This window comes from Aureobasidium namibiae (genome assembly GCF_000721765.1).
Source record: "Aureobasidium namibiae CBS 147.97 unplaced genomic scaffold scaffold_1, whole genome shotgun sequence".
NCBI lineage: Eukaryota > Fungi > Ascomycota > Dothideomycetes > Dothideales > Saccotheciaceae > Aureobasidium > Aureobasidium namibiae.
In genome coordinates this window covers 2,085,154-2,112,455 of record NW_013581208.1, presented here as the reverse complement: position 1 = coordinate 2,112,455, position 27,302 = coordinate 2,085,154, and the positions used below count along the sequence as shown (strand labels likewise).

The window sequence follows — 27,302 nt, the reverse complement described above, 5'->3', positions numbered from 1 at the left end:
TCCCGAATCGCTTACAGGTACTTGTTGGCCTTGAGCCATGCCTCTACATCTTCAGCATCTCTCTTCAACCAGCCATCCTTTGCTCTAATTGCATCGAAGCTCTGTGCAAGACTCTGGTCGAAGCCCTTTGTGCTGCGCTCCTTGAAGAACGCATCAATTTCCTGAATCTGCTTCTCGCTGGTGAAGCTGCTAGTGCAGAGGCTGACCACACTGCCGAGCATGCTGAGACCAGGAGGAAGCTTCTTGTAGATAGTGTCCCAGTTGACCTTGACCCAGTCCCACAGTGCGAGAATACCCTCCTTGTGCGAACGAAGACCACCAAGAGGAAGGTAGATGTCTTGGTCCTTGACCTCCTTGCTGAGAGCCATGGCAAGTGTGCGCTTGATGAGTTCGGGTTGTCTAGCACGTCCGATCGAACGCAGTGCTGTGTTGCGCTCATCGGCCACCTTGGCGGTTCTGTACTCGTCCAGGATAGCATCGTACTCGGCCTCGCCTCCATTCTGGAGAGCAACGGCGTACACTCCGCCACGCAAGTTAGGGTGGATAGCTGATCTGTCACCGTTCTTGAACTTCTCAAACATCTCGAGCGCTGCTGCCTTGGTCTTCTCGTCACCCGAGAGAGCTGCACTGCTGAAAAGCAGCGACTTGAACTGCTGCTCAATGTGGCCATCACTCTCCTTGAAGTCCCAGCCAAGCTCGTGCGACTTCTTGGCGACAAGATCACGCTGGAAAGCCTTGAGGGCGTCCTTGACCTTGTCGTCCTGGAAGACCCAAGCTGCGCGTACCGAAGCGATGCGGGCAGTAAGCTCGTCCCAAACGACAAACTCGGGCTCCGTGTCGAAGCCCTGTAGCAGAGAGAGAACACCAGAGGTCTTCTGGTAGCCAGACGCAGCAAGAGCACCGGCGTCGGCAATCATGCCGGCTCTGTCCTCAACAGTGAGAAGACCCTTCTTGGCAGCCTCTCCAAGCTTCTGAAGGCGCTCAGGAGAGTACGAAGTTCTGTAAATACCCGAGTGGTCTGCGTTAATCTTGTAGAAGTCGAGGTCCTTGACCTTGAAGCTTCTCTCACGGCCATCAAGTGTGAGCTCCTCATCAACACCGTCGGCGGAACGGAGACCAAGGAATACAGGGTACAGAACCTTGTCCTCCTCAGGCTTGACATCTGCAGTACGCAAGAATCTGTTTTGCTTGACGTGGACAGAGTTGTTCTTGGCATCCTCGGTAACGCTAACAACAGGGAAACCGACATTCTTGGTCCAGATATCCATGATCTTCTCAACATCCTTGCCGCTAGCATCGCTCAAAGCAGCCCAAAGGTCGTTAGTCTGGGTATTGCCGAAGGCGTGCTTCTTCAGGTAGCGTCTAACACCCTCCATGAAAGTCTCCTCGCCGAGGTACTTGGAGACCATGCGGAGAACGCAAGATCCCTTCGAGTATGAGATGGCGTCGAAGATCTGGTTGATCTCATCGGCACGCTTGACAGGAACCTCAATAGGGTGAGAGCTGCGCAGAGAGTCGAGAGCGAGAGCACTTTGGAGGTTATCCGTGACGTAGCCCTGCCACACCTTCCACTCAGGGTAGAACTCGTTGCAAGAGTACCACGACATCCATGTGGCGAAGCCCTCGTTCAACCAGAGGCCATCCCAGAAGTCCATGGTGACGAGGTTGCCGAACCACTGGTGAGCAAGCTCGTGCTGCACGACTTCGGCAACTCTCTGCTTGGTAGAGGCACTGCTGGTCTTCTCATCAAACAGAAGGTCAACAACGCGGTAAGTGACCAGGCCCCAGTTCTCCATAGCGCCAGCGCTGAAGTCGGGAATGGCAACCATGTCCATCTTGGGAAGAGGGAACTTGCTGTTGAACTTGGTCTCGTAGAAGTCCAGAGTCTTGGCTGCAAGCTCCAAAGAGAAACGACCATGCTCAATGTCCTTGTCGGGGGTTGCAAAGACACGTACAGGAAGTCTGAATGCATCAGTCTCGATCATGTTGAGCTCACCAACGATGAAGGCCAAAAGGTAGGTCGACATGAGGGGACTCTTGTTAAAGGTGACGGCTTTCTTTCCGTTGTGTGCGTCCTTCTCATTGGCAACATCCATGTTACTCAAGCAAGTCAACTTCTTGTCGGCGATCAGGGTAATGGTGAACTCGGCCTTGAGGGCGGGCTCGTCGAAACAGGGGAAGGCCCTGCGAGCATCGGTGGGTTCCATCTGAGTGGTGGCAATGTACTTGTCGCTGCCATCCTCGCCCTTGTAGCTCGAGCGGTAGAAGCCAGCCATGTTGGCATTGAGGGTACCCTTGAAGGTCTGTGTAAGGGTAGCCTTGTGGCCAGCGGGGATGGTGTCATCGAACGAAACGGTCGTGGTTTGGGTGTTCTCATCGTAGGAGAGCTTGGGCGAGGAGGTAATGAGCTTCGAGCCGGAGTGAACCTCGGAGGACTTGATGTCGAGATCAATCGTGTTCAGCGAGATGGAAGTGGTGTCCTCGACGACATCGAGACTATGTGTGCGTTAGGACTGAGGCAGACCTAGGAGCGAACTACTGAAGGTACATACTCAATAACGACCTTGCCCTCATACTCGAAGGTCTCGAGGTTGGGCTCCAGAGTCAGGTGGTAGTGGAGGGGCTTGACATTCTTGGGCAGGACCTCGCGACCTTTGGCAATGTCGAGGTTGGCACCCGTTGCATCAGCGTCGCGGCGACACATTCTTCTATGCGAGCAGTGGCGAGCTTGGATACGGGATCTAGGAAGGCGGGAGCTTGAGTTTGGGCGGAGGAAAGATTGGCGTTGCGAGACAGTAGCGGGGTTGGTTGTGGCCGAAGATGTCGTGAAGAAGTGGGAGCGAGAAGCAGAAACAACAGCACGTCTAGGAATCACTGATCTGACGGCCTGAGAGCGGACTGTTCGGAGAAGATGAAGGTTCATCAGAGAAAAAGAGAGAAGGGAAGAGAGGGGGGAACACGACAAGAAGGAACGTAGACCGATACGAGTAGCTCTTGCTCTTAGACTCGAATGTTCGAACTGCACTTGCACCTTCTCTTTTGGTCACACGAACGAGGGAAGCATCGCGGAGTTTTGCAAACACCGAGATCTGTTCCTGCCACCTGCAGCTTGCAGCTTGTCGATCACTCCTGCAGCCCCGCGTTCAATAGACACGACACGACACTTGGCATCGTTTGCTGCATCATTCCCTGTGCTCGCAAAAGACCAACATGTCCATTGAAGCCTCGTAACAGTCACTCTTTACTTTGCTCCAGAACACCGTGGCCATGTGGATTCTACCTCTGGTCGGCTATCTAGGCCTTGCTCTTGGATTCGCCTTCCTGACACTCGCCATCGCATCTGGCCTGTACTATCTCTCAGAACTGGTCGAAGAACATACCGTCCTGGCTAAAAAGCTCTTGACTCGGTTGATATATCTGGTTGTCGCTTTTCAAATACTGCTGGCTCTGTTCGACAAGTTTCCGCTTGGGCTTTCGGCTCTTGCTATCGCCAGTCATGGTGTTTACCACCAGAATCTACGCCGCTTTCCTATTGTCAAGCTTACGGACCCCATCTTCTTGCTGTCTTGCGGTATGTTGCACAGACTGTCGACTCAGTTTCTTTGGCTAACTTCATAGCAGCACTCGTCCTTCTAAACCATTGGCTCTGGTTCCGCCATTTCTCTGCGCCGCCTTCGTCACCTCCCAGACACTACAACTACTACGCTCCGAACGAGTCCATCCCAAGCTTTAGCGAAGTGGCTGCTTTCTTCGGCCTCCAGGTCTGGCTTGTGCCTTTCGCACTCTTCGTTTCGTTATCTGCTGGCGAGAACGTCTTGCCGAGCATGGGAAGTGAATATGCTACCGGCGCTGGAAGCAGTTTCATCTCTGCCGGAAAGGAGCCAGACAACGCTGCAACTGCTTATGCTTCGGCACCTGGTGTGCGCAGATCGCGCTCCGGAACAAATGCTGGTATGGCCAAGGCTGCTGTCAATGGTGTTCGCGAATGGATTGGTGAAACCGGAGAGCTCATGGGTTTCTGGAGAGGCGAGCGAACGAGGCCATTCTGAGCACATCTCAGGAGACATTTCCCAAAGAGTCTAAATTAGTCCAGTTGCACGAAGTCATGAATCGAGATAAAAAATTGTTTGAGAGGTATACACGCTATACAACACACCCGCCCAGGCCTTGCGACCACGATTTTGTCCATGGGATATGCATTTACTGCTTCTCCATGTTGCCGAGAATGGCTCTTGTGAACTCATGAGTGGTTGAGTTGCCGCCCATGTCACGGGTGCGGGTAGTGCTGTGCGCCTGTTAGTACTGTAACCAGAAAGAATGAATTTGCAAAGCACATACCCCTCAGCGATGACATCGTAAACGGCCTTGGAAATTCTGTTGGCGTGGTCATCGAGACCAATGTGTCTCAAGAGCATGCTGGCGGAGAGGATGAGAGCGGTAGGGTTGGCCTGGTCCTTGCCCTTGATGTCGAGACCGACGTGTCTGCATCCGGGCTCGAAGACGGCGACATCACGACCCATGTTGCATCCGGGAACGATACCGGGACCACCGACGAGACCAGCTCCAATGTTGGAGAGAATACCTCCGTACAAGTTGGGCATGACCATGACGTCGAACTGTTGGGGTCTGGAGACACACTGCATCGAGGCGTTGTCGACAATCATGTCGTTAGTCTCGATGGTGGGGAACTCCTCACCGACCTTCTTGATGGTGTTGCGGAAAAGACCGTCGGCCAGCTTCATGATGTTGGCCTTGTGGATGCAGGTGACCTTCTTGCGGTTGTTGGCCAGGGCAAAGGCGTAGGCGAACTTGGCAATGCGCTCCGACTTTGCGCGGGTGATGATCTTGAGCGACTCGACGACGCCGTCGACCGACTGGTGCTCGAGGCCAGAGTACTCTCCCTCGGTGTTCTCACGGATGATGCAGAAGTCGACGTTCTTGTGGCGGGTCTCGTAGCCGGGGATGTTCTTGATCAGGACAACCGAGGCGTAGATGTCGAGTTCCTGACGGAGGGCGACGTTGAAAGACTGGTGGCCGGAGCGCTCGACGGGAGTGTGGAGGATGCCCTTGAGACCGAGCTTGTTGCGCTTGAGCGAGGCGATGGACTCTCTGAACAGCTCCTCGGAGTGCTTGTCGCCAGTCTCGATACCGGTGACATCGACCTGCTCCCACTCGATGGGGACGTTGTCGGCCTTGAAGATCTGCTTGACTGACTCGGAGACTTCGGCACCGATACCATCACCAGGGATCAGGGTGACGGTGTACTTGCCGCCAAACTTGGTGGGTCGGAAGATGTCCTGACCGACGGTGGTGGCCATGGCTGTAGGTAGAGTTCAGTACTTGATCGGAGGCCATTGGACTGGTTGTGGTTACTGACAACGCGAAGCGACCGAGGGACCAGCAAGTGCAGGCTTTGCGCCGCGAAGGAGAGTCTGAGGGGCAGGGTCAGATCCAGGGACTCGATGAGGGACGTCGACAGGGAAAGCGTACCTTGGAGAGCATGGCGACGGGTGCGGAGTGGGGGTATAGAGGGTGAGGACAGAGGGCGACGAGGTATAGCAACAATGCGGATGCGTCAAAATCGCTGCCAAGCGGCACGTCGACCTTTTGCGGGACCACTCGGGCGCCTCGACGCTCGGGGGTCAGCCATACCCGACATCCTCCATCCACTCACTGCCGACCGTCTAGCCGAATTGACTTCTTCTTCCTTTTCACCAAACTGCCACACACAGCACATGACCACACAGGACTTTACACATCTATCGAGCATGTCGTGCCTCAAGAACTCGACCAACACGCGAGGACACCTGACTTTACCTCTTATTGAGCACCCAATCTAGCAACTCTGCTTATTGATACCTGGATTCGAACTCGCTCCAAAGCCACATCTTACACCTGAAACTTGACTTCATTGACTGTCTACAAAGCCATCTGGAATAGTCATACCAAGCCCTCAAGTCTGATACTCGATCTCTGGTAGATGGCAAGCATATGCTTTGGTGTCGAAACATCTTTCTTTGCTCGCGGTTCCACACCTCGTTTCCACACTTTCGTGCATACTGGACTTCCTTTGCTGTACCGCGCTGTAGGTCAGTCCAGTAAGTGATCTCTTTGACATGCTTATTGTCATATCGTGTTACCACGAGGCCAATAACCCAATGGTGAGCTCGATTGAGTCGAGGTGTTGTATTTCTTTATTGGCTTATTGATACACACTTACATCCTCTCCAACACCGTCAATAAGTATATATAACACTTTCTCATCCTGCCATGCCTTGTCTCACCCACCCACAAGTCACTCATTTCAGAATACACTACCCATCACAAACAACTCAAAAAATCAATCATGAAGGTCACCGCTGTTGCAATGGTCACCATGGCCGCAGTTGCCACTGCTGCCCCCACCGCTCAACCCAACGCTGCTCCTGAACCCGCCTTCTCGTCCTGGGGCAAGAAGTACAACCCGAAGCTCTGGAACGGCTGGGGTGACGCTCCTGGCCAGGTCTACCGCCGTGAAGCTGAAGCTGACCCAGCATTCTCCTCATGGGGTAAGAAGTACAACCCTCACCTCTGGAACGGCTGGGGTGATGCACCTGGCCAAGTCTATCGCCGCGAGGCCGAGGCTGAAGCCGACCCTGCCTTCTCTTCCTGGGGCAAGACATACAACCCCAAGCTCTGGAACGGCTGGGGCGACGCACCCGGCCAAGTCTACCGCCGCGAGCCCGAGGCCACCACCACCGAAGCCGCTGCCGTCGAGACTGAGGCTGCTGAGGCCAAGTAAACCCATCATCAACCCATGGCTATCTCATCTTTTGATGCCGGTCAGACATTGATCGTTTGAGTATTGCTTTCCCTCTGGCGTTCAACCCTACTGCGATTCGATACACTCAACATTTTGAGGACTCGGAGATTCTTGTTCTTATATTCTTATCATCAGTCTGTCTCGATTGTTTCGGACATGGCTTTTTTTTTCTTTGCATCTTCCATCGCACTTTTGGCAGATTTTTGTATTCGATTATTATTCTCTGTTTCCAACATCTTTTCGTGTTCGTCTTGTTTGTCTCCATTATCGTTCTGTATCCGTCACATATGTCTCTTCATTGTCAAAACTCTGTCACGCGACCTCTTGACTTCCCGCAACGCCCCACCCCTGCTGTACTAACCTTTATATACGACCTCTGTCAGTACCCGTCAACAAGCAAAAAAGCCGTGGCGGTGCAGTGGTCAGCACACCCCGATCCTCACACTGTCGTTGAGAAGATACACTCGTTTGTATACAATACACTCTTTCCCAAAGGATCAGAGAGGTCGTTGGTTCGAATTGCAACTCATGGTGCTTGTGATTTTCTTTTTGGTCCATCTTCCTTCCTCCTGGTGGCTGTACACACTTTGCTGTTGCCTTCTTTCCTTTGCTTATGATATATAAAATCTGCTTGTCTTGATTCGGAGCGTCCCTCTACGCCCTCTTACTGTACGCCATCATGCTCGATCTACCACCATTGGCATGCATGAATGTTGTTAAACGGATTTGAAAAGATATAAAGAGTAGAAGACGAGGAAAGCATAGGCTGAGCTATCGCGTTTGCCGACAAGCCCGTCTAATTTTCTACTATGCTTGTCCTTGCCATGACACCTACATCAGGAGTCTTCCCGCGCTTCTGGCCTTGATACTCCCGATAAGCCATCTCTACAACTTTGCTACAAAGCGGGATACGAAGACAGCACAAAGGCAGGGGTGTGATGTGGAGAGGAAGAACAAAAATGATATTAGAGCCATGATGAAAGACGGTATGAGATCCAGCGTCCTTTTTCCCTTGGGTATTTGACATCCCAATGGCCCGCTCCCAAAAACACAAACATGATGCAAGAAAAGAATAAAAATGAATAAAAAAAAAAAACCAATGACACGCTTCACCCCCCGTATGTACAATTTGAGAAAACCATAAAAATTCGTGAGCACAGATGGAAAAAGAACAATCAAACAACCGCAATGATTCAAAAAGAGCCGGTTGATGTGTTGAATGATGGAAAGGAGAAAGATTAGTAGCGTTCGCGAGGACCATGACCGTGTTCCTGGAGCACATCATCAAAGTAGGCACTGGGAGCACGTTGACCGGGCAAATTGCTGCTAAGGTCACTGCCTTCCTGAGCACCGAAACCAACAGCTAGACTGCTCGTGCTGGGTTGATGATAAAGTGATTGTGTAGGGTTGAGCAGTGCATTTGACCCGGTTCGTTGATGCGCGTTTGGGTTCATACTGCTGCGAGGACGAGAGCCGTCACGGCTTGATGGTGGAGAGTATTCGGCGCGCGAGTAGCGGTTGACGGTGGGTTGCAGACTTGGTGCGCCACCCATGACCATTGAGTCCCTGCCGCCGGCGGCTTGAGCACTGGGAGTGGCGTAGTAACCAGCAGGTAGGTAAGTGGAGCTGCGATTCTGATTGACGGGCATGTATGCTGAGTTGCGTTGGCCGGCGGTGGGAGAGAAGAAGAGAGATGAAGGGTCGGCTTTGGGTTGCGCGCTCTTGCGGTTTTCCTTGTTGGGGCTGGCGGAAGACATGGGCTTGCTAGCTGAGGTCAGGGCATCAAGAGATAGGGAAGAACCTCCGGGCATAGCGTAGAGGTTTCCGCCAGGACCGTACTTTGTCTTTGCGTCCGAGGCCATGACGGAGGCCATGGCGGCGCGCTTGACGGAGCGGTTGATGGTCCAGGCAACCATTGCACGCCATGCGAGTACGCAACCGCCCAGGAAGGCCAGACAAGCGCCCACGGCAATAAATATGGTGCCCTCTGGTACGGTCTGCTTTTGCATAAAGGGAGCATCGGCTGTGTAGGGAATGTACATGTCGGGAATAGTGGCTCCAGCGAGGGTGGGCAGGTCGGTCGGCGCTGCGTTGGTCCTGGAAGCAGAGGAGGCAGGGGTCTTGGAGGCGGCCGAAGAAGCCTTGGAGTTGGATGTGGATGAGGCAGCAGCACTCGATGTACTGGACGACTTAACAAAGGACGAGACGTTGGTCAATTTGTCTGTCGTGGGGGCGGCGGTTTGGGCGGTCGTCTGAGCGGTCGTCTTTGCAGTGTCCTGAGCGGCGACCAGGCTGACGCCGGCAGCGAGGACCAGCAACAAGTTATTCCTCCTCATGATGGGTATATGGTTGGACGAGGCGAGCGAGTGTTTGGGGTGTCGTCTTCAGCCCCTTCGCAACAGGGCGACACGGGAGGCGATGTGGTGGTCGTTTTGGTTCTCACAAGACGGTAGAGAAAGTGTATAGACAAAGTCGGGAAAAGGAGTGACGCAAGATGGATGCAGGCAGGGGAGCGAGATGCGATGCAGCGGATTTGCAGGTTGCAGAGCGAATTGCTGCACAAATGCTGTTTCTTGGGACTTTCTGGTGTCTATTCTTGTCTCCCTTCCCGCACACGCGCATCTCGCTGGTCCGTGGCACAGGGCAACGCAACCTTGAGATGCCTTGGCATCGTTTCGACGTGACCCGAGTCTCTTTCTTGTTTAATCTCTGTTTCACCAGAGCATGAGAAACCCCTTCCCACCCACCGACTCTTTGCCTGGTCATGGGCGCGTTCATCTGGCTCTGCTGCCGCCAGCCCATCCTACCCTCCAGACCCTGACTTATCAGTATCCTCTGAAACTGATTTCACCTTCTCCTGTGACTATAACTCCATCTGCCGACAATGCCTCGTCCCACCAAGTCCACACTCTCTACATCTTGACCTATGGCGGCGGCATAGTCGCTGGTGATACTCTCACTCTGAAGATTGATCTTGATGCTACCACTCGTCTGCTCATCCTCACTCAAGGCAGCACCAAGATTTTCAAAACTCCAGCATCATCAACTCTCAGTCGCCAGGATACAAACATTCACTTGAAGCCTGCTGCTGCTCTGGTCTATCTTCCGGATCCTGTTCAGCCCTTTGCTCAGAGTGCTTTTGAACAGACCCAACGATTTTACGTACGCCATCAGCAGAACTTTCCGAATCCCAGCATCTGTGTTTTGGATTGGGTGTGTCAAGGTCGCAAAGCTCTAGGTGAGGACTGGAACTTCTTCAGATATTCCAGCAAAAACGAAGTCTATCTTGTTGACGGTTCCCGCGGGTCCGATGAGACGAGGCTATTATTGCGCGACAATGTCACCTTGGATGCAAGCGATGATGCAATACAGACTTCATTGACGCGACGCATGGATGGGCTTGGTGCAATCGGTACTCTGATCTTGTACGGCCCTACTTTTGCGAGTCTTGCGGCATTTTTCTTGGACGAATTCAAATCAATACCCCGGATTGGAGGTAGACAATGGGACACTTCCAACGAAGCTGACGACGCAATACGAGATCTGGAACCTCTCGTGGTCCGACGAACAGCCCGACAAAACCAGGAATTGACTGATGGTCTTTTATGGTCAGCAGCCATGACACGAGGATGTGTCGTGGTTAAGTTCGGCGCAAGGGAAGTTGAAGGCGGGAAGCGTTGGTTGCGCTCGATGCTTGAAACCGAAGGCAGCGTCACGGCTCAATTCGGAGAGCGAAGCTTGCTCTGCTTGCGATAAATTTGGCAGTCTACCATACCCGGCACTGATCTAGAGTGCGTAATGATGAGTCTCAGACTCTATTCTCCGGAAGCCTTTCTCATCAGAGCACGGTATTGCTCGATAATATTCTTTCTCTCTGCACCAAGCTCCTCTCTCCTTGCCAAACTACCAGCAGCATTTGGCACATCTGCGACATCGGCTCTGGCTCCGTTCTTGACCTTGAACTTCTCCCTGGGTACCACAGTGAACTCGGGAGGAGCTTGTGCTACATCGTGCAGACCCTTTGGTTTGTCTCGTTTCGTCTTGAGCACTGCCCAAATGTCGTCGTTGTCTTTCGACTCGCCGATCATCCTTTGACGCTTCTTGCCGTACAGCGTAGGCACGCCCGAGTCCTCTCCGTAGAGTGCATTACGTTCTTCCTCCTCTTCCTCGCGCTTTTCTTGCTCTTCCTCGGCCTTGTCCTTGATGCGCTGATCCTCTTTCCTCCACTCGTCGTACATTTTGTGCATTTTCTTCTCTTTCTTTGTTCGTGTGACCTTCTCGCCAGGTGCCAGACCTTGGTTGCCCTTGCGCGCCAGACCAGTCACTGGCAATGTCTGATCCACACGAGCATTGAAGTCTCGTAGTTTTTCACCAGGCTGTATCTTGGGCATCTCCATGGTTGTGCCCTTTTGCTGTTGCTTCTGCTTTTGCTTGATGTCCTCCTGACGTTTGCGTTTCTTGTTGGCGGTCTTTGACTCGGTCTCGTCGGGTTCAGTTTTGGGCTGCTGGCGATACATCAAGCGTTGAAAAGCCTTTGGCGTGTCGTCGAACTTGTACGCATTCTTCTCGGTCTTTCTCTTCTTCTTGCCATCCGAGGTAAAGACGGTTTGAGCATTTTTGCCTACAGGCAAAGCCTTTGCGACGGCCGTGGGAGGCAGATTGAAACTGTGCAGTTGAACATCAGCATTCGGACTTGGATCGGAGCAGTGGCGGGTTAAGAATTACTCGTCTGCATTGTCGTCCCTCCTTCTGTGTTTGTGAGGCATTATGCGTTGGTCAAGGTAAGCGATATGGCTGTGGTTGTTATTGCGACTTTTGCGCCTCGGAAAAGTCTCGACTTGTGAATTGTGATGCGTGATCTGCAGCGTTTGTCAACTAGGCAAACTCTAGATCTGGGGTACCCCGCGCACCAATCAGATTGCCGACAGAAAGCATACAGCAGTTGGACTGGTATTCTCAAAGCCACAGCCGACATCGTCGCTCTTCGTGTTTCTCGTCAATCCGCTCTGCGCGACGGCGGAAAGTGTACTTGTGTTCATGTGATTGGGTCAGCGGTGCAACGCACTCGAGGGGTAGCTTTTCCCTCGCGAGGTTTGCACTTTCCCGTCGCGCGCGAAGTCAAGCCTCCTGGGCGTTCTAGCCCAGCTGGAGCGAACCATCATTGAGCCACGACCTCGTGTCGCACTCCGGGCGTTGTCCGCGGCCGCCATATATCATCTTGCTTGTCCTCCACGTATGCCACCGGGTCTGCTGCTGTCATTCCTTATCATATAACTCCATTGCAATCCACTCTCGTTACTCACTCGCTGTCGGCGTCATTACTCAGGCTGTGAGAAGCAAACCCGTTTAAGAGCCCTGCCGCATTTTACGCCGTCATAGGATCCACCTATTCGACTATCGGTGTCATACCAAGCCTGAGAAATCAACTATTTGAACAGAGCACTATCTCATCAATATTGAGTTTGCTCGCAACATATTGTTCCATGGCTATTTCTGTTTTGGAAATCACTCCCTCGCCGGAACAAAGTCCATCGAGGATACCATCTCCTGCCGAAGTTGAGGATGCATGTTATCAACCACTTCCTCCGCGGCGCTGGCACCATCTTATCCTCGACACCCTCACACCTATGACTCTGAGATTACGATCTCAGCCTCATCCTCAACCTACATACGCCTCCGATAAACCTCGAACTTCATTCGCCAAGGCGAAAACAGAATATGTCGTCATAGAGACTCCTATATCGTTATCAGGACGGGAGCCATTGCTTGCGAAAAGACCTGTTTCTGTTGTTGCGATCATCAGACTGGCATGCGTACTCATCCCTGTGATAATCTTGTGTCTCTTGTGAGTTGATCACTCTCGCTGGTCTCTTATCATTACTGACCCAAACCTATAGTGGTATCTTACACATAGTATCCTGGCTGTTTGACGGAAATACCTTGCTCGTGGTGACCGACTTGGCTTTCTTGCCAGACTGGGGGCATGACGGAAGAATCGGAGGTGCTCTAGCACATTATCCTACCGATGCCACCCGAGATGTTATGCCAATCCGTAAGCCTTCCATAAGATCTATTACTATCTCTGCTTCAGTTCGACTAACTTTCTTTACAGCTGTGCATTCACACAACGACTACTGGAGGCGGATACCTTTGTACGAAGCCCTACACTATGGATGCACGGGTGTTGAGGCAGATGTCTGGCACATTGGTGATGATCTGTTCGTGGGTCATCACACATCTTCCTTGACCCCGAATCGCACATTCACCAGCCTCTATGTGGACCCCCTTATCGAGCTGCTGGATAAGCAGAACTCCCTGACTACTTTCGGTCAAACCAAAAACCAAGGAGTCTTTGATGAGGACCCGGATCAGACACTGGTTCTGCTTGTTGACATGAAGACCCACGGTCCGGATACCTTCCACAAGGTGGAAGAGCAACTCGAAGGTCTTCGCGCGAAAGGCTACCTGACCCACTTCAACGGTACTCATACAATTCCTGGAGCAATCACCGTAGTCGGAACAGGAAACACACCCTTCGACACATTGACAGAGAACTCAACCTACCGCGATATTTTCTACGATGCCCCTTTGGCAATGCTCTACGAGTCTTCTCCGCTATCACTCTCCGACATGAACGACAATACCGACCTCAGCACAGAAGTCGACGACTACCACCCATCCTCGGCAGGACAAGGCAAAACTGGCCTACCCGCAAACACACCAGCCTCCGCCTTCAATAACAGAACATCATACTACGCCAGCATCAACTTCAAAAAGTCCATCGGCCGCGTCTGGCGCGGCAAGCTATCAGACAAGCAGATGAAGCTCATCCGTGGGCAAATCAGAGGAGCCAAGAAAGCAGGTCTCAAGGCCAGATATTGGAATACGCCAAACTGGCCTGTCAGTCTGCGTAACCATGTCTGGCATGTTTTGGTGCAAGAGGGCGTTGGTATGCTCAATGCTGATGATCTTGAGGGTGCTGCGATAGAGGATTGGAGACGGTGGAAGCGTGAGTGGTATGTGTGAAAGCTGTTGGCTTTTTTTCCATTTGTTGCCGCTTTTGACGATGATATGATCAACGTCTCTATTAGCTTATTCATGAATCATGAGGAATGATACCCCTTTTCTTACTTTAACTCTGCGGCTTTGCTTCCGATTCTTCTTTCTGAATCGCTCATGCAAGGAGTGCCGATGCACGTGAACATAACCCGAAGCAAGGGATACTTGTTCACTCGAGTATAAGAGGCTACAACACCCTTCTTGGCTAATTGATTTTTCCATCTTGACCATGGATGCCAACTACTTCATGTGGTCGTCCTTTGCATCGGACGCCATCAACTGTGTATGTCTTACTTCCTTGGCGACTTACGCACAATACTCATCGCTGCATTAACGCAATGGTGTAGAAATGAATAGGACTATGAAGAGAGGGGTAAGGTTGTATTAGCTCGATATCGGACCTATGGTTTTGCTCAATCTAGAATGGATATGTAAACGTGCTAAAGAGGATCGATGGTGGAGTGCTAGTGAGTGTACCCTATAACAACATTGGCGAAGTCATTGGGTTCGATAACGATGCTGTCATTTCTTACTATCGTGTACACACGTTGATGGGGACGCAAGCTTGAAGTGAATTCATCATGCGGGGCTCGGGATATGTTATAAAACTAACAACACGTCTTTGACCCGAATGACTCTTCGACGTCACTCTTTCCTGCTTCCGAAACGCGCATCTGATAGATGATGAGAGGCAGGCATATCTAGTTGAGATGTTCTGTGGAGACAAGATATAGTCGTCGTCGATATCCATGTTTGGTGTTTAGGATGAGAATCAGAAGGGACGGCTTGTTTATATACTTGGTTTAGGCACATGCAAGGGACGGATTTCGTCTTGCTTCTATGTGATTTTGACAAATCTGTGTTTTTCCTATGTATAGAGGGATGTAAAGTATGTTGGCTGGTGGGAAGTCTCGGCAGAGATATCTTATCACAACAAGAAGTCTTTTTCGATCCTAGCTCTGACATGTGATGTGGTAAAGTGGTAGATGCTATTTCAAGTCTTGTCGAGGCAGGTGCATGTTGTTACCTCTATCGTATACTGATAATCTCACATCCGTTCGGATCAACAGCATGTAGAGCACACTCGGCATCGAAACTCCTATGTCGCCCTATGATCCTTTTCTTTGTGCTAGTATCGATGAAAAACGCATTTGGATCTACCGTACTTGTCGCAGACCTGGACACAAAGCCAAGAGAGACTTGATCGCTGGCTGAGGACATACGACCAAGTTCACCCTGTCGTGCCTACCTGTCAAGGAGAGATAGTAGGGGGTCAGTGAGGCAAACAACTTTGTAAGGATCTCCTCTACGTCTTGTGTGACCGCGGAGGGAATGTGTTGATGCGCAATGAATCCTGCGGAGAGTATGTGTTAGACAGTATGTATTATCATTGCCACATCTGAGCACCCCCTGCTACGCCGGCGTTAGCAAGTATGCGATTATGAACACTGGAGTGAGTGGCCTTGACACGTGAAGCCATTTCGTTATTCGAGTTTTCCCTTTGAGCTTGAGAAAAGGATTGCAGTCATATAGCTATACACCGTACAGCATCTATCGTGTATGTGACATGTGTCAGCTCTACTCAAGCACCTTCTCCGCAGCCTCGACAAGCAATCCGAACACCTTTCTGATGCCCTCCTCGCTCGCCAACGGATTAGCGCTGACCACACGAATAGCATAAGCCTCCCCCACCAACGAACTCGTCAGAAACACTTTTTTGCTCTCGTCCACAATCTCGTACACTTTCTTCGTATTGGCATTCGCAAGCTCCAAAGTTGAAGAGTTGGGTTGTTGAGGTATGGCAGCGAGATGAGAGTCTTGGTAGGGAACAGTGTTTTCAGCTTTTGGTTCTCCTAACGTTGAAGAAGGCTTGGGAGCATGTTGTTTGCGAGTGGGGTTGACGGTGAGTACCACAAGAGCAAAAGCAGGCGGTGTGATGATGGTTAAGAGATCGCTTCTGCTCTTTACCAACTCGACAAACAAGTCAGAAAGCTTGAGATGATGAGCGATATGCTTTCTCAACCCCTCGACTCCCCAAGTTCTTATTACAAACCAGACTTTGAGAGCGCGGAAACGACGACCTAGAGGGATTTGCCAATCGCGGTAGTCGGTGACCAAGCCTTGGTCTGAGAAATTGTTACGTAAGTAGGCGGGTGTGATCGATAGTGCGTCGGTGAGATGGCGACGGTTCTGGACAAAGAGACATGAGGCGTCGAAGTTTGTGAGTAGCCATTTGTGCATGTTTGTGTCGAAGGAGTCGAAGGTGGAGAAGTGCTTGCAGTAGTGTTGGTATTCGGGCAAGACCAAAGCGACACCGGCGTATGCGGCATCGACGTGGATCCAGATGTCGGGATAGTCTTTCTTGACTTGTGCGATGGACTGGAAGTCATCGACGGCGCATGTGTTTGTTGTTCCCAGCGATACAGTCAAGAAGTATGGCTCCAGACCTTGCGACTTGAGTTTCTCGATGGTCGAGCGGAGTTCGTGGCCCTGGAGGGCAAAGTCGTTGGACAGCAAAGTATCGATGCTACGGAATCTCGTGCCGGCGATGTTTGCACCCTTGTGGGTAGAACTGTGGGTGTGTTTTGTAGCCAGTGCAACGAGTTTACTCCTAATCTCGGCAGAGCGATCTTCCTTCTGTTGTTCGGTGAGGACGATGCCTTCTTTCTCGAGGATCCTGGTCACGTAGCGCTCGCGTGCTGCAACCATGCAGGTGACGATGGCTTCAGAGGCAGAGCCTTGGATGACACCACCACCTTTGCCTTTGGACAAGAAGCATTCGGGTAGTGCGAGCATCTGTGCGACCCAGTCCATAACGATGGTCTCGAGTTCAGTGACGGCAGGCGAGCAGAGCCAGTTGAAAGCAGGCACGGTCAGAGCTGCAGACCACAGTTCTCCCATCATGCCAGGATATGAACTGCTGGCCGGGAAGAAAGCCATAAAGTCTGGACTCTGCCAATGTGTCATGCCGGGCATAATCTTCGATTCCATGTCTGCGCGAATCTTGTCCCAGCTCTCGGCTTCGGTGGGCGGTGACTGGGGCAGGAGCTTTGCGAGGTAGCCCGGTTCGACTGAAGGGAGGACAGGGCGGTCGGCCATGTTGTCGTAGTAATTCGTAATGTCCTGGATGGCTTCTGTTGCTGCACTGTTGAACTGACTCGATGTCATGCCCATTGGAGGGACGGTTCGTTCGTCGCGGACCGTCTTGCTGGACTCGCTGCCGCTACCATTGACATTGCGGGCAGAAAGAGATTGACTGCTCATCTTGGCTATTCTCGTATACCTCAAGGCTTGAGGACGAACAGGGCGACGGACGAGAAGCATCAAGCTGTCGTGCCGTCGGGAGAGAGCCCCACAGCCCGCGATATATTCTCCATCATCGCGGAACCAAATTCCGCACCTTGCCCTACTCTCTCACGCCCTTACTTTGACAGTCCGTCTCGTTGTCATTCACTACCGTGCTATTGTTGGAGTATAAGTTGTGCCGGTCCTTGGGACCTTGACCGGGATTGGCACGATCTGGATCATCTCGCTTAGCTGAGGTATCAAGCAGTGACTGTCGGGTTGTTGTCCTAAGCGAATTATATCTCAGTGTCCCCCCCCCCCCCCATTTCTAGGCATCATTGATATTGGGTGTCGAAGGACTACCACGTGACACGCCAGTCTTTCGGCATTAGCATCAGGGCATCGAACTATCCTCAACACGTGATAGATAGTGGTATCGAATCGAAACGATCAAGGAAGAAACACCAGATCTCATGCCATATACGTGTGTGCCATTACAACCTCGTGGACAAATTGCGCAACCACTCCTCCTCCTAACTTCAGTCATCCTTCTCTGGACATTCCATCCATTCTTGGTTTTACTCACCCACTTCGATCATCCAGAAGCAGGGTTGGGCATACAATAATCGAGATTGTGCGTGTCAGTATCCGGGTTGCCAGCCCAAGTAGGGAAAGGTCTAGCCTTGCCACTACCACCAAAGACTGCAAAAGTCAAGATGAATACCAAAACTTGAGTGCCGCCGTCAAGTGCAGCACTGACAATGTAGTTGTACTTGACAAACAGCTCAGGGTAGCGGCGACGCACGAACCATTGCGACAAGAATCCGACAATGAAGAACATGGTGATGCTGGCGTTGATGCCAACAAATAGCCAGCCCATGTACCACAATATCATCGAGACGTTCATGTACTTGAAGAATGGGTGCTTGGTGTAGCGGTAAGCCAGCCAGAAAGGTACCGGGACGATGAAGCCGATGAGGTAGGAAATGGTGACCCATTCGTATCTACCGCCAATGGAGAAGAGCTCGGCGGGCATGGACCAGGCAATGGCGAGAGTGTTGAATCTAGACAGATCTTTAGCAAACATAACTCACGACTGTAGAGGGTCAACCTACTGTTGAACATTCTGGCCACTCCAGATGTTGCTGCCCAGGATCGATTTAAGGATGGTACCTTGATTATCGACAATCGAGATCATCCTAGGAGCAGCTTCTGTCAGCAAAAAGGTCCTTTTGTGCGGTGACGAAACGTACATGATGTAATTGAACAGAGCACCGAGAATACAGCCAGCAATCTGAACGAAGAATGTAGCCCCTACACATTATCAGCCAGGATTCACAAATCTCTTGTCGGTCTCCATTCGTCCGTTCTTCATTCGCTCTTTCTGCAGACATCCCATAGATCTGCCGACTCGTTCAGGGGTATAAGACTTACGAGGAGCTAGATGCATATACTGTCCTGTTTTGAGATCTTTGGCCAGTACTTCAGCCATCTGTAATGCGTTGTATGTATAGCACTTCATGAGAGTCAGTACTGATTGAGAGGACGAAGGATCCAGATGAGCAATCTTCTTACTGTGAAATACTAGAAAGGAAAGACGTCAGTAAGTTGTGATATCCACATAAAAGTCAACTTACCATATTAGCTAGTGGGCGACCCTTGAACATGTAACCAGCAAGCATCTGGCAGATAGGTTGGATATTGAACTGGAAGCCGGTGATTCCCATTTGGGCGCCGAAGAACAAGACGCAGATGAAAGTGAGTATGGTGGACATCAAGAAACCCCACCCTGGTGACAGTTAGCATCGGTAAGATATGATTAGGCAAACACTCACAAGGTAGTGTCGAGTCCATGCCGTAGAGACATCCCAGTCCAAGAGCCCACGCGATGACCACAACAGCACCCCACCACCAGATTGGGGTCTCTTCATACAAATTGCGAAGCATCAGCTTGTAGTGAGGATCAAGGTTAGGATCTGCTTCCTTTCGGGCGAGTCTGGCTTCGGGCGTTTCCTGGTTCTGCCAGAACTTGTACGTCTTGAGCATGAGTAGCTTTCGTAAATTACTTGGCTTAGCCCAAGCCCAGCCAGCTTTGATCTCGTCGTAGTTCCAGAGCAGCATGTGGACGAATGTAGCGGTAAAGCCAGCGTTGGATGTAATTAAATCTGCCTTGAGTTCAGTCTGGGAATATTTTTAAGACTGACAGAGCACTTACATCCAATATATGTTGCTGTGAGGTGTGGCGGACCCACAGCATCCAGCAAAGTTTGATCAATCTCCATTTTCGAGTTCAAGATGAGTGTCTGGTTGTACTGCTCATAGTATGTGCCATTACTGTTACCCGTGAACAGAACTTGGGCCAAGAAGGGGAAGCTGTTGCTCGGTCAGCGCTCAGATCTTGTGCTCAACGAAGTGGTACCTACTCCTGTGCGCGCCAGAGGTTGCCGTAGTAGAGACCCATGAACAAGATCACACAGCCAATGTAGCCGATGAGGTTGTTGGTCAAAGTCTCAAGCGGTAGCCAAAGAGGACTACCAAGAGACGCGACGTATTGCCAATCAAAGCAGAAGCTGAGTATACCAAGTCCTTCGTTACCACTCGCTCCGCCAAAGAGATTCGTGAAGACCAAATTCTTCTGATCTGCCAAGCAAAATATCGAAACACCTTCAAGAACCGGGAAAAGGTACTCTGGGAACACCTCCCAGATGAAGACGACGATGAAAATGATGTAGAAGATCTTGATCCTCTGCTTAGCAGCGATCTTATCCTTATGGAGACTCTCCAGAAGTGTTGTGACTGGTAGATTGACTGGCCAGAGCATCTTGGTCGGGTAGACCAGCACTTCTCGGAGCAGTCCAGCGATTCCGTAGCCGATCAATTGACTGGACAGAGTAATGAATACACCAAGAACTTTGCTAGGGTATCCGCCATACCAAAGCTCTTGTGCAGCCAGGACTTCTGTCGCCAGGGCGGATTGACCTGCGGCAGAAGCCATAAGCGTGATGGCACTACGACCAGTCAGCTAGGGTTGTGATCAATGGCGATATGGGGTACCTACGCATGTTCTTTCATGTTGAATGGATGAGGATTGAGATAGCTTCCGATCACACCCTTGGAAGGAAGGACTTTCGCCATGGCTTCACCAAGCACGTATGCAATAACGCACAAGAACACACTGGAGACATAAATTGTCTGTGGCTTGAAATAGAAGATTTCCTGGAGCACGGATGCGAAGATAGACAGCCCGAATCCTCTTGAAGTATTGTCAGCATCACGATGGTAGACACAAGCAGGACGACGCACAGGAAGAACATGCGGAAAGTCCACGGATTGAGCGTGGGGTCATCCTCGACAGTGAGAACCTGATTGACAATATCTTCTGCAGTCTCGACAATCTTGTGCTCTCTAGCCACATAATCCCCAGTGGTGCCTTCATGCAGGCTATAATCATCGCTGTCGTGGTATGCGGGGACCTCTTTGATGCTTCCACTAGCAGCGCCAGTCTTAGAGTCTGGTTCCAGGATCTCCAAGCCTGAAGAGAGGGGTGCTTTCGATTTACTGGATGTAGGTTGGAGCTCAATGCCAGACGCCATGTCAGTATCGACTCTGGAAAAACCAGGCCGCTGGTGAGGGTTCGCCATCGTGATGGGATGAAAGTCACGAATCAAAATAGAGACGTCGGCATTGAGCTAGATATAGTCGCACGTGCATGCGAGATTTGTTTCTTCCAGCCGTGTGGCTTCCACCACACGGATTCATGAGCATGCAGTATGCTGATAACGTCGTATCGGATAGCTGCATTGATGACCCGTGAGCCATGGGTAGTACTTATCTCCGGCGGCTCTCGATAGGAAATTCAATTTATAGTAGTAATCAGGCCGCGGAGTCATCCCACCCTCAGGCTCGCCTCGGATAAGAGCAACGGAAGCTAGGGACTTGAAGGCTTGTAGTGCTTGGTTATGCTTGGTCGACACGAACGCGCCTGTGATCTACAGACGATGCCGTTATAGGCAGGTGGCTCACGGTGATAACAGTGCACATCGCGAGTGCTATACTTTCATTTGTGCGATCCAGAAGTTCCGAGCCACATAATTTCCAGGCACATGGCTCCGAGAAGCTGCATGGATTGTTTCATGTCAAACTATCACATTGTGCTGAGCAGGAAGCGATTGGTATGACCGGGAAGAGGAGATGCTTGCTGGAAGAATATGGGGGTGGCTGTGTAGACTGGTCTTCGGCGCACCGACATTTTGGTCCAAGTACATAAACCAAGCAACTGCCACTGCTGAAGACTACGCTTTCCTGGCGTAATAGAGCTTCATCGAGACCTACCGTCTTCCAGTTTCGCTGTCCCGTCATTCAATCAACCGGCAACACTTATTGGGACACCAGTCGGTGTGTTTCAACACTGAGCGAAGTTACGATCTACATGCTGTGCTTCCTGGACCTTATGGATCCTGCTTTTGCCTGCTTCGGACGTGGATGCGATAGATCTGGCCCGCTACACTGACGATATTCTCACTCAAGGAGCGATGTATCCAAAACAATCTCGACTTATGTGATTAGAGAGAAGCGAAGGCTTCAATTCAAGCTTTTGACAAATAGGTGGTAGGTCAAATACGTGCTGATGAGCGCGTAGCAACGCTTCATCAGCTTCAGTGGTAGGTCGAGCTTGATTTTCCATATCCGTCATTGTCTTCCAGCCACTATCCACGTCTGTGAGAGGAATCGCACACTCCTCTCTTCATGGCTCCCTCCTCGATACCTCGGCGGTCATTGTCAGACACCAGTATATCTCAAGACGGATATCGGCGGATGCGCCAAGCTACGCCAAGACCAACACATCATGTTCGGAGTTTCGACCCATAGCAAGAGTCAGTCTGCAGCTTCGTATGCAATTGTCTCCACAGTCCCGGTGCCCGCCAGTGGAGGCCTCGGCGGAGATTACGGACATGATACTTGGCAGCAGGGAGTGTTACGTGGACATCTTGCACACAGGCCACACAACCAGGAGTAAAACAAAGACCAGCAATGTCTGTTCTCGCGATGAATTCTCATCTTCGTATACTCGGGCCTTGTGAAGATGCAGTCAACCACAACTCGCCTGGTCAACAGACAGGCGGAGATGGAGAGAGATGAGGACTTCGAAGTAGATTGGGTTCTGCTCTTTGATTTTGAGGATCTCGGTAAGTTATGGTCCAAATTCTTCGCCGGATGCGCTTTGCTAAATGTGTGGTAGAGATTCATCATGCAACTGACAAATACCACACCTTGATCCGCGATATCGAAGCCTTTGGCCTGGAAGCAGAAGTTCGACACGGTCATGGCACTACCCTGCTTACTCTGATTCGCATTCCTCGCAACAAGCTGGGCAACGAAGTCTACCGCTCGCGCGTCAAGGACTGGCTATTTGGTATCACCCATGTCCGACCTCTCGGAGACAGTTCCACAGTCGTTGACGCTGCAACCCCTTCCGAAGAAATACGTTCGGTGTTCCACTTGGTTACCTGGACGAAAGAGCAAGGCGGTGCAGGAGTAACAGCGAACTTTGGACAATGGAGACACGTTACAGCGTCATTCTCACCACATGCTTGGACAGCGAACAAACGGTTGCTAAAGCAGTTGTCCTCCAAAATCGTCCTTAGAGCAGATGACTTGGACCAGATCAAGGCACTGTTTGGAGAAAAGGTCTCGTTACATGACGTACCTCGCGAACTAACTGTATTAACACGCGTATAGGTCGCATTCTACTACGCCTTCATACAAGCTTATTCGCTGTTCCTTATCGTACCTGCAACATCCGGGACTCTGTTCTGGCTCTTTTCGAGGCCCTACTCTATCACGTTCGGGATAGTAACATGTGTCTGGAGCATCGTGTTTGTCGAGTGGTGGAAGAGACAGGAGATCGATCTAAGCATTCGCTGGGACGTCAAAGGCGTTGGTGCTCTCAAGGTGAACCGGGTCCAATATGCCTGGGAAAAAGAAGAGATCGATTCAATCACTGGCGAAGCGAGGAAGATATTCCCTGCTCACAAGCGGGCGGCGAGACAACTCTTGTTTCTACCTTTTGCTGCGCTAGCTGGTGTGGCGCTCAGCAGTGTTCTTATGGTCACTTTTCTCGCCGAAGCCATCATTTCAGATGTATATGGCGAGGAGCTGGCAAATTTTTGGGTATTGCATATGACTCACTATCAGCATTTACATACTAACAATATGAAACAGGCTGTACAATACCTCCCAACGATCCTTCTCGCCGTGTCTCTGCCATACATTACCGAGTTTCTGACATCCATTGCTTTAAGACTGTCGGAGTACGAGAACCATCGCACGAATGACGAGTTCGAACTGGCTCAAGTCCAGAAAGCTTTCGTTCTCAACTTCGTCACTTCCTTCCTCCCGCTCATCTTGACTGCTTATGTCTATGTGCCTTGCGGGTCGAAGCTTTTACCAAATTTCTTGCCGACATCCTTACAGTCGCGTGTTCCGGTCAAGAACTTCCACATCGATGCTCACCGCTTACAAGAAGAGGTCATCTCGCTGTCTCTGGCGGGTCAGGTCATAAACTTTGGCGAGGAGTTTGTTTTGCCGTTCCTGAAGCGACACCTCCTGGAAGCATACCGCCGCTACAAAGACGCACAACAAGGAAAATCACTTCATCAGCGTATGCATTCCGAATACACCAAAACTCTCCTTGTAGACGCGCCGCAAGAAGAAAGTCTTCTTTCCCGACTTCGCGCTGAAGCAACTGCCACGCCCTATGACGTACAAGAGGACATCATGGAGATGTGCGTTCAGTTCGGCTATCTCGCCATGTTCGGCATTGTATACCCACTCATGCCTCTGGGTTTCTTGATCAACAACTGGATCGAGCTACGCGGCGACTTCTTCAAACTCATCAGCGAATCACAACGTCCACCCCCCATCCGCTCAGACTCCATCGGTCCTTGCATCTCTGCTTTGGAGTTCTTGACATGGCTAGGCAGTCTATCTACGGCCGCTTTGCTGTACATGTATGGGGGCAACAGCGATGTGACTGACATCCATCTTGGTGGCTTGCTACTCACCGTCTTCATCGCCGAACAAGCCTATCTGGCAACGAAGCTCACCATCCGCTTCATCTTCGACAAAATCGGCTCTGAAGCTGTAAGGACTGAAGAAGCGACCCGCCGCTTGGTTCGCAAACGCTACCTCGAGACTTTTTCTGACGAAGTTGCTGGTGCATCTGTTCGTCAGGAAGCTCATACATATACTACTCTACATAAACGATGTGCTCCTGTCATCTCTGACGTAGAGGATAGTAAGGAAGCTTTGCCTGTTATTTCCGAGGTAGAGGAAACAGTACGCGTGAGGAGCGAGTATAAGACTGAACGAGCAGAAAGGTTTTGGAACCAGAGAAAAGAGTTTATGGGCACTGCGGAGGCAGGGGTGAGGCTGATTGTCGCAATCAAGGGTATGCAGAGAGATAGGGGTGGGGATGGTGATAAGTCGAAGTGGATTTGAAGATGCGTCTCCATGCCGCTGGAATCCTGCTTGCATTACCTTTCCTGCTGGACTATATATAGCCTTTCTCATCAATGTCGCCACATAATCCACAAACAATTCGTCCTCAACAACTACTGTTTTGCTTCTCTAAAGGACTCTGCGGAATTCTGCTAACATGTGCGGTGTTCTCAAGCTTCAATGTCTTCATGAACGATAAAGCAGGAAGAAGACTATGGAATGATCAGGTCCATGAGCCTCTACAACTTATAACATCTCCACTGTAAACTACAGTCAACGATCACCTGTGCTGCACTAGAGAAACAAACATCTACAGGAGGATTACAGACCCGATCAATCACGTTACCAGCCTTGACCTTGGATGCTCCTCGTTGGACCAGAGGTAATCGTTGTTCACTGACTTGATGATTTGAGTGGCCGATCCAGCCGTAAACTTGGGTCGTTACTGGTAGTGTCTATACGGGCTTCCACTGCCTATTGGCTTTTTGTCAATACCTGATTGTCGCTTCCGCTATGTAAAGTTGGTAAACCATGGATCCTTTCCATCATACCCAGCGCCCGGATACTCGAATGGGATGTTCTCAACTCCGAAGACCTCCATGCTAGGTACTTCTGCCCTGACTTCGACTAAGTTCGACTCATTCTTCGAAGGCCTGGCAACGCTTTTGGCTTCACTCTTGACCACGTTCTTTGTTGTATCTCCGCCCTCGCTGTCAGTCGAATCGTCTTCGTTTTCGCTCTCCGTTTCTGCATCTCCATCTTCGTCTTCATCGTCGCTCAAAACCACGACCTCTGGCTCTTTTGACTTCGTCTTCTGTTTAACTTCCGTATCCCCAATGCTCACAGGCATGATGACACCACACTCCCAATTCCTGCATCCAAGCTTCCACTCTTTCCTCTTCTTATCCCAGCTCAGCTTACCCCAAGCACTTTCGCTCAAGTTCGCACTTCCCACATATTGCCATGCGATTTGTTGTCCTTTGTCATTGACACCTCTGGCATAAAGGATTTTGTTATGAGAAAGAATTCCAGAGCGCTTGGAGCGGTAATCCCGGAAACATTCGCGAGGGAAGGGGGCACCACTCCACCAGTCCGATTTGAGACAGATTGTTCCGGCGCTACCGGCTTTGCTAGATGTTACTGTGGAGTGCAAGGGGTAGTACATGCGGAAGAGATCTCGGATGTTGGTGGTCGAGATGGTATTCTGGAAGGGCTTTGGTGCAGATCCGCTAAGGGATTTGGGTGTGGCTGTTGCATTTTCGCCTCGAGCTGCGTTGTGGATGATTGCGAGGAAGGCGTCATTGAGGGACCCGATTGATGAGGCTACGTAGTCAATGTTGAGGTTCGATGTAGAGGACAAGGAACACTCCGAGGAGTGGTTGAGCTCTCGAACTGCTTTGCTCAAGCCGACATAGCCGGTTCGTTCCATATCCTCACCATAGTGAGCGGAGGCTCCGATTGAATGCACAAAGGCAAGATGTTCAGTATTGCTGAAGTCGAAGTTCAAAACGCCTTTGAGAATATCGTCTTCACAGCCCATCTTTTGCAGAAAGAAGTGCAACTCGCGCCCAAATTGAGGCAATGCATTCGCGTCATCCATGGTTGTCTGTTCAAGTCGAGGAAGATCGATCAGAAAGACAGAGTTCTCCATGGTACCTTGCTCACCCCAATCATAGTCGGTCATGTTTGCCGTGGGAATCACGACCCTCAGCTTGTGTGGATGAAATAACAGCATGAGCTTAGAATGCATGCAATTGACATTGCCTTCCATGGACGGGAATACCAGTCGGAGGATCTTACCCAGATACTCAGTCTCTCGGCGGTATTGCTGCTTCACGGCTTCATTGTCTGCTTGCATGACCATAATAACTTTGGTCTGGTGGAGATTGAGTTTTGCCATGATCCAGTTTGTGTCCCATTGGAAGGCCGAGAATAGGGCTGTGCGCAGGGTGGACTTCTCGAGCACTTCCTCAATCTTGATGTCGTTGGCGCTTCGAGTGTGGCCAAAAGCCCATGTTTTCTTGACAGCCCCTCTTGGGTAATGGAGCAGATCTGATGTGTTCTCTCGTTCTTTGATTTTCTTGACTGGACGTGATGTTGCTGGCGGAGATATGGATCTTTGTCTTTTGGCAGACATTGGCGGCATTGTTGAAGGCACTTGTTCGGAAGTCTTTGGCTGTTTTGCTTCCATCCTTGCCAGACGTTCAGCCTCCATAGCACGTCGATCAAGTCCTGGGATGCCCGCCATGATAGAGGGACGCCGTCAGTGACGAACTTGCGATCCTGTGATTGAATAATTCCTCAGTGGACTATGTGAGATACTTCCAAGCATCGACCGTGTAAGACAGGTGAAGACGATTGGGACTTGAGGAGATGGGAGTGATGATGGTTGTTGTTGTCTGGTGAAGTTTAGAAGTGAATGTGTTTGTTGTGCAAGCGGAAGCGAGGTTGTCGTCTCGGCTGTGCTTGCCGTATAGAGACGGGCTACCTGAACACCTTTGACCTTTCATTTTCCTCCAGCCACGATATCACGAGCATATGTGTGTGTAGCGCGACAGCATTCATGGGTTCCCTCAACTTTTTCAGACATCCAAGTCTCGTGTGTAAGATTGAGATGCGTGGATGCTCATAGTGGTATCATAACTAATGGTACAAA

At 50.9% G+C, this 27,302-nt stretch overlaps 12 protein-coding genes across 12 annotated transcripts; 5 read left to right on the top strand and 7 right to left on the bottom strand.

The window, feature by feature from the left end:
- Positions 1-11: 11 nt before the first annotated feature.
- M436DRAFT_35641 (uncharacterized protein) lies at positions 12-2,704 on the bottom strand (the record flags this gene model as incomplete). Its single annotated transcript, XM_013576254.1, has 2 exons — positions 12-2,496; positions 2,553-2,704. The coding sequence occupies 2 exons, from the start codon at positions 2,702-2,704 to the stop codon at positions 12-14; spliced, it is 2,637 nt and encodes an 878-aa protein (XP_013431708.1).
- A 563-nt stretch (positions 2,705-3,267) lies between these two features.
- M436DRAFT_36926 (DUF396-domain-containing protein) lies at positions 3,268-4,049 on the top strand (the record flags this gene model as incomplete). Its single annotated transcript, XM_013576496.1, has 2 exons — positions 3,268-3,571; positions 3,622-4,049. 2 exons carry the CDS (start codon positions 3,268-3,270, stop codon positions 4,047-4,049), a joined length of 732 nt encoding a protein of 243 aa, XP_013431950.1.
- A 151-nt stretch (positions 4,050-4,200) lies between these two features.
- M436DRAFT_60074 (uncharacterized protein) lies at positions 4,201-5,318 on the bottom strand (the record flags this gene model as incomplete). Its single annotated transcript, XM_013576697.1, has 2 exons — positions 4,201-4,285; positions 4,339-5,318. 2 exons carry the CDS (start codon positions 5,316-5,318, stop codon positions 4,201-4,203), a joined length of 1,065 nt encoding a protein of 354 aa, XP_013432151.1.
- Positions 5,319-6,376: 1,058 nt separating this feature from the next.
- Positions 6,377-6,781, top strand: M436DRAFT_60073 (uncharacterized protein; the record flags this gene model as incomplete). The annotated part of the gene is made up of 1 exon (XM_013576696.1): positions 6,377-6,781. One exon carries the CDS (start codon positions 6,377-6,379, stop codon positions 6,779-6,781), a length of 405 nt encoding a protein of 134 aa, XP_013432150.1.
- A 1,259-nt stretch (positions 6,782-8,040) lies between these two features.
- Positions 8,041-9,138, bottom strand: M436DRAFT_36778 (uncharacterized protein; the record flags this gene model as incomplete). The annotated part of the gene is made up of 1 exon (XM_013576465.1): positions 8,041-9,138. The coding sequence occupies one exon, from the start codon at positions 9,136-9,138 to the stop codon at positions 8,041-8,043; it is 1,098 nt and encodes a 365-aa protein (XP_013431919.1).
- A 388-nt stretch (positions 9,139-9,526) lies between these two features.
- Positions 9,527-10,558, top strand: M436DRAFT_34734 (urease accessory protein UreD; the record flags this gene model as incomplete). Its single annotated transcript, XM_013576097.1, has 1 exon — positions 9,527-10,558. One exon carries the CDS (start codon positions 9,527-9,529, stop codon positions 10,556-10,558), a length of 1,032 nt encoding a protein of 343 aa, XP_013431551.1.
- Positions 10,559-10,617: 59 nt separating this feature from the next.
- M436DRAFT_36893 (uncharacterized protein) lies at positions 10,618-11,568 on the bottom strand (the record flags this gene model as incomplete). The annotated part of the gene is made up of 2 exons (XM_013576489.1): positions 10,618-11,467; positions 11,528-11,568. 2 exons carry the CDS (start codon positions 11,566-11,568, stop codon positions 10,618-10,620), a joined length of 891 nt encoding a protein of 296 aa, XP_013431943.1.
- Positions 11,569-12,285: 717 nt separating this feature from the next.
- On the top strand, positions 12,286-13,828 carry M436DRAFT_77977 (uncharacterized protein; the record flags this gene model as incomplete). Its single annotated transcript, XM_013576996.1, has 3 exons — positions 12,286-12,647; positions 12,700-12,854; positions 12,915-13,828. The coding sequence occupies 3 exons, from the start codon at positions 12,286-12,288 to the stop codon at positions 13,826-13,828; spliced, it is 1,431 nt and encodes a 476-aa protein (XP_013432450.1).
- Positions 13,829-15,439: 1,611 nt separating this feature from the next.
- M436DRAFT_69260 (pyridoxal phosphate-dependent decarboxylase) lies at positions 15,440-17,029 on the bottom strand (the record flags this gene model as incomplete). Its single annotated transcript, XM_013576830.1, has 2 exons — positions 15,440-15,628; positions 15,764-17,029. The coding sequence occupies 2 exons, from the start codon at positions 17,027-17,029 to the stop codon at positions 15,440-15,442; spliced, it is 1,455 nt and encodes a 484-aa protein (XP_013432284.1).
- A 712-nt stretch (positions 17,030-17,741) lies between these two features.
- M436DRAFT_37177 (OPT superfamily oligopeptide transporter) lies at positions 17,742-20,739 on the bottom strand (the record flags this gene model as incomplete). The annotated part of the gene is made up of 11 exons (XM_013576545.1): positions 17,742-18,210; positions 18,262-18,345; positions 18,400-18,460; positions 18,581-18,662; positions 18,722-18,730; positions 18,784-18,935; positions 18,982-19,311; positions 19,362-19,519; positions 19,570-20,154; positions 20,205-20,399; positions 20,450-20,739. The coding sequence occupies 11 exons, from the start codon at positions 20,737-20,739 to the stop codon at positions 17,742-17,744; spliced, it is 2,415 nt and encodes an 804-aa protein (XP_013431999.1).
- A 1,490-nt stretch (positions 20,740-22,229) lies between these two features.
- M436DRAFT_60067 (uncharacterized protein) lies at positions 22,230-24,734 on the top strand (the record flags this gene model as incomplete). The annotated part of the gene is made up of 5 exons (XM_013576695.1): positions 22,230-22,332; positions 22,386-22,849; positions 22,886-23,317; positions 23,369-24,596; positions 24,709-24,734. 5 exons carry the CDS (start codon positions 22,230-22,232, stop codon positions 24,732-24,734), a joined length of 2,253 nt encoding a protein of 750 aa, XP_013432149.1.
- A 423-nt stretch (positions 24,735-25,157) lies between these two features.
- Positions 25,158-26,894, bottom strand: M436DRAFT_35964 (phospholipase D/nuclease; the record flags this gene model as incomplete). The annotated part of the gene is made up of 2 exons (XM_013576305.1): positions 25,158-25,263; positions 25,453-26,894. The coding sequence occupies 2 exons, from the start codon at positions 26,892-26,894 to the stop codon at positions 25,158-25,160; spliced, it is 1,548 nt and encodes a 515-aa protein (XP_013431759.1).
- Positions 26,895-27,302: the final 408 nt, after the last annotated feature.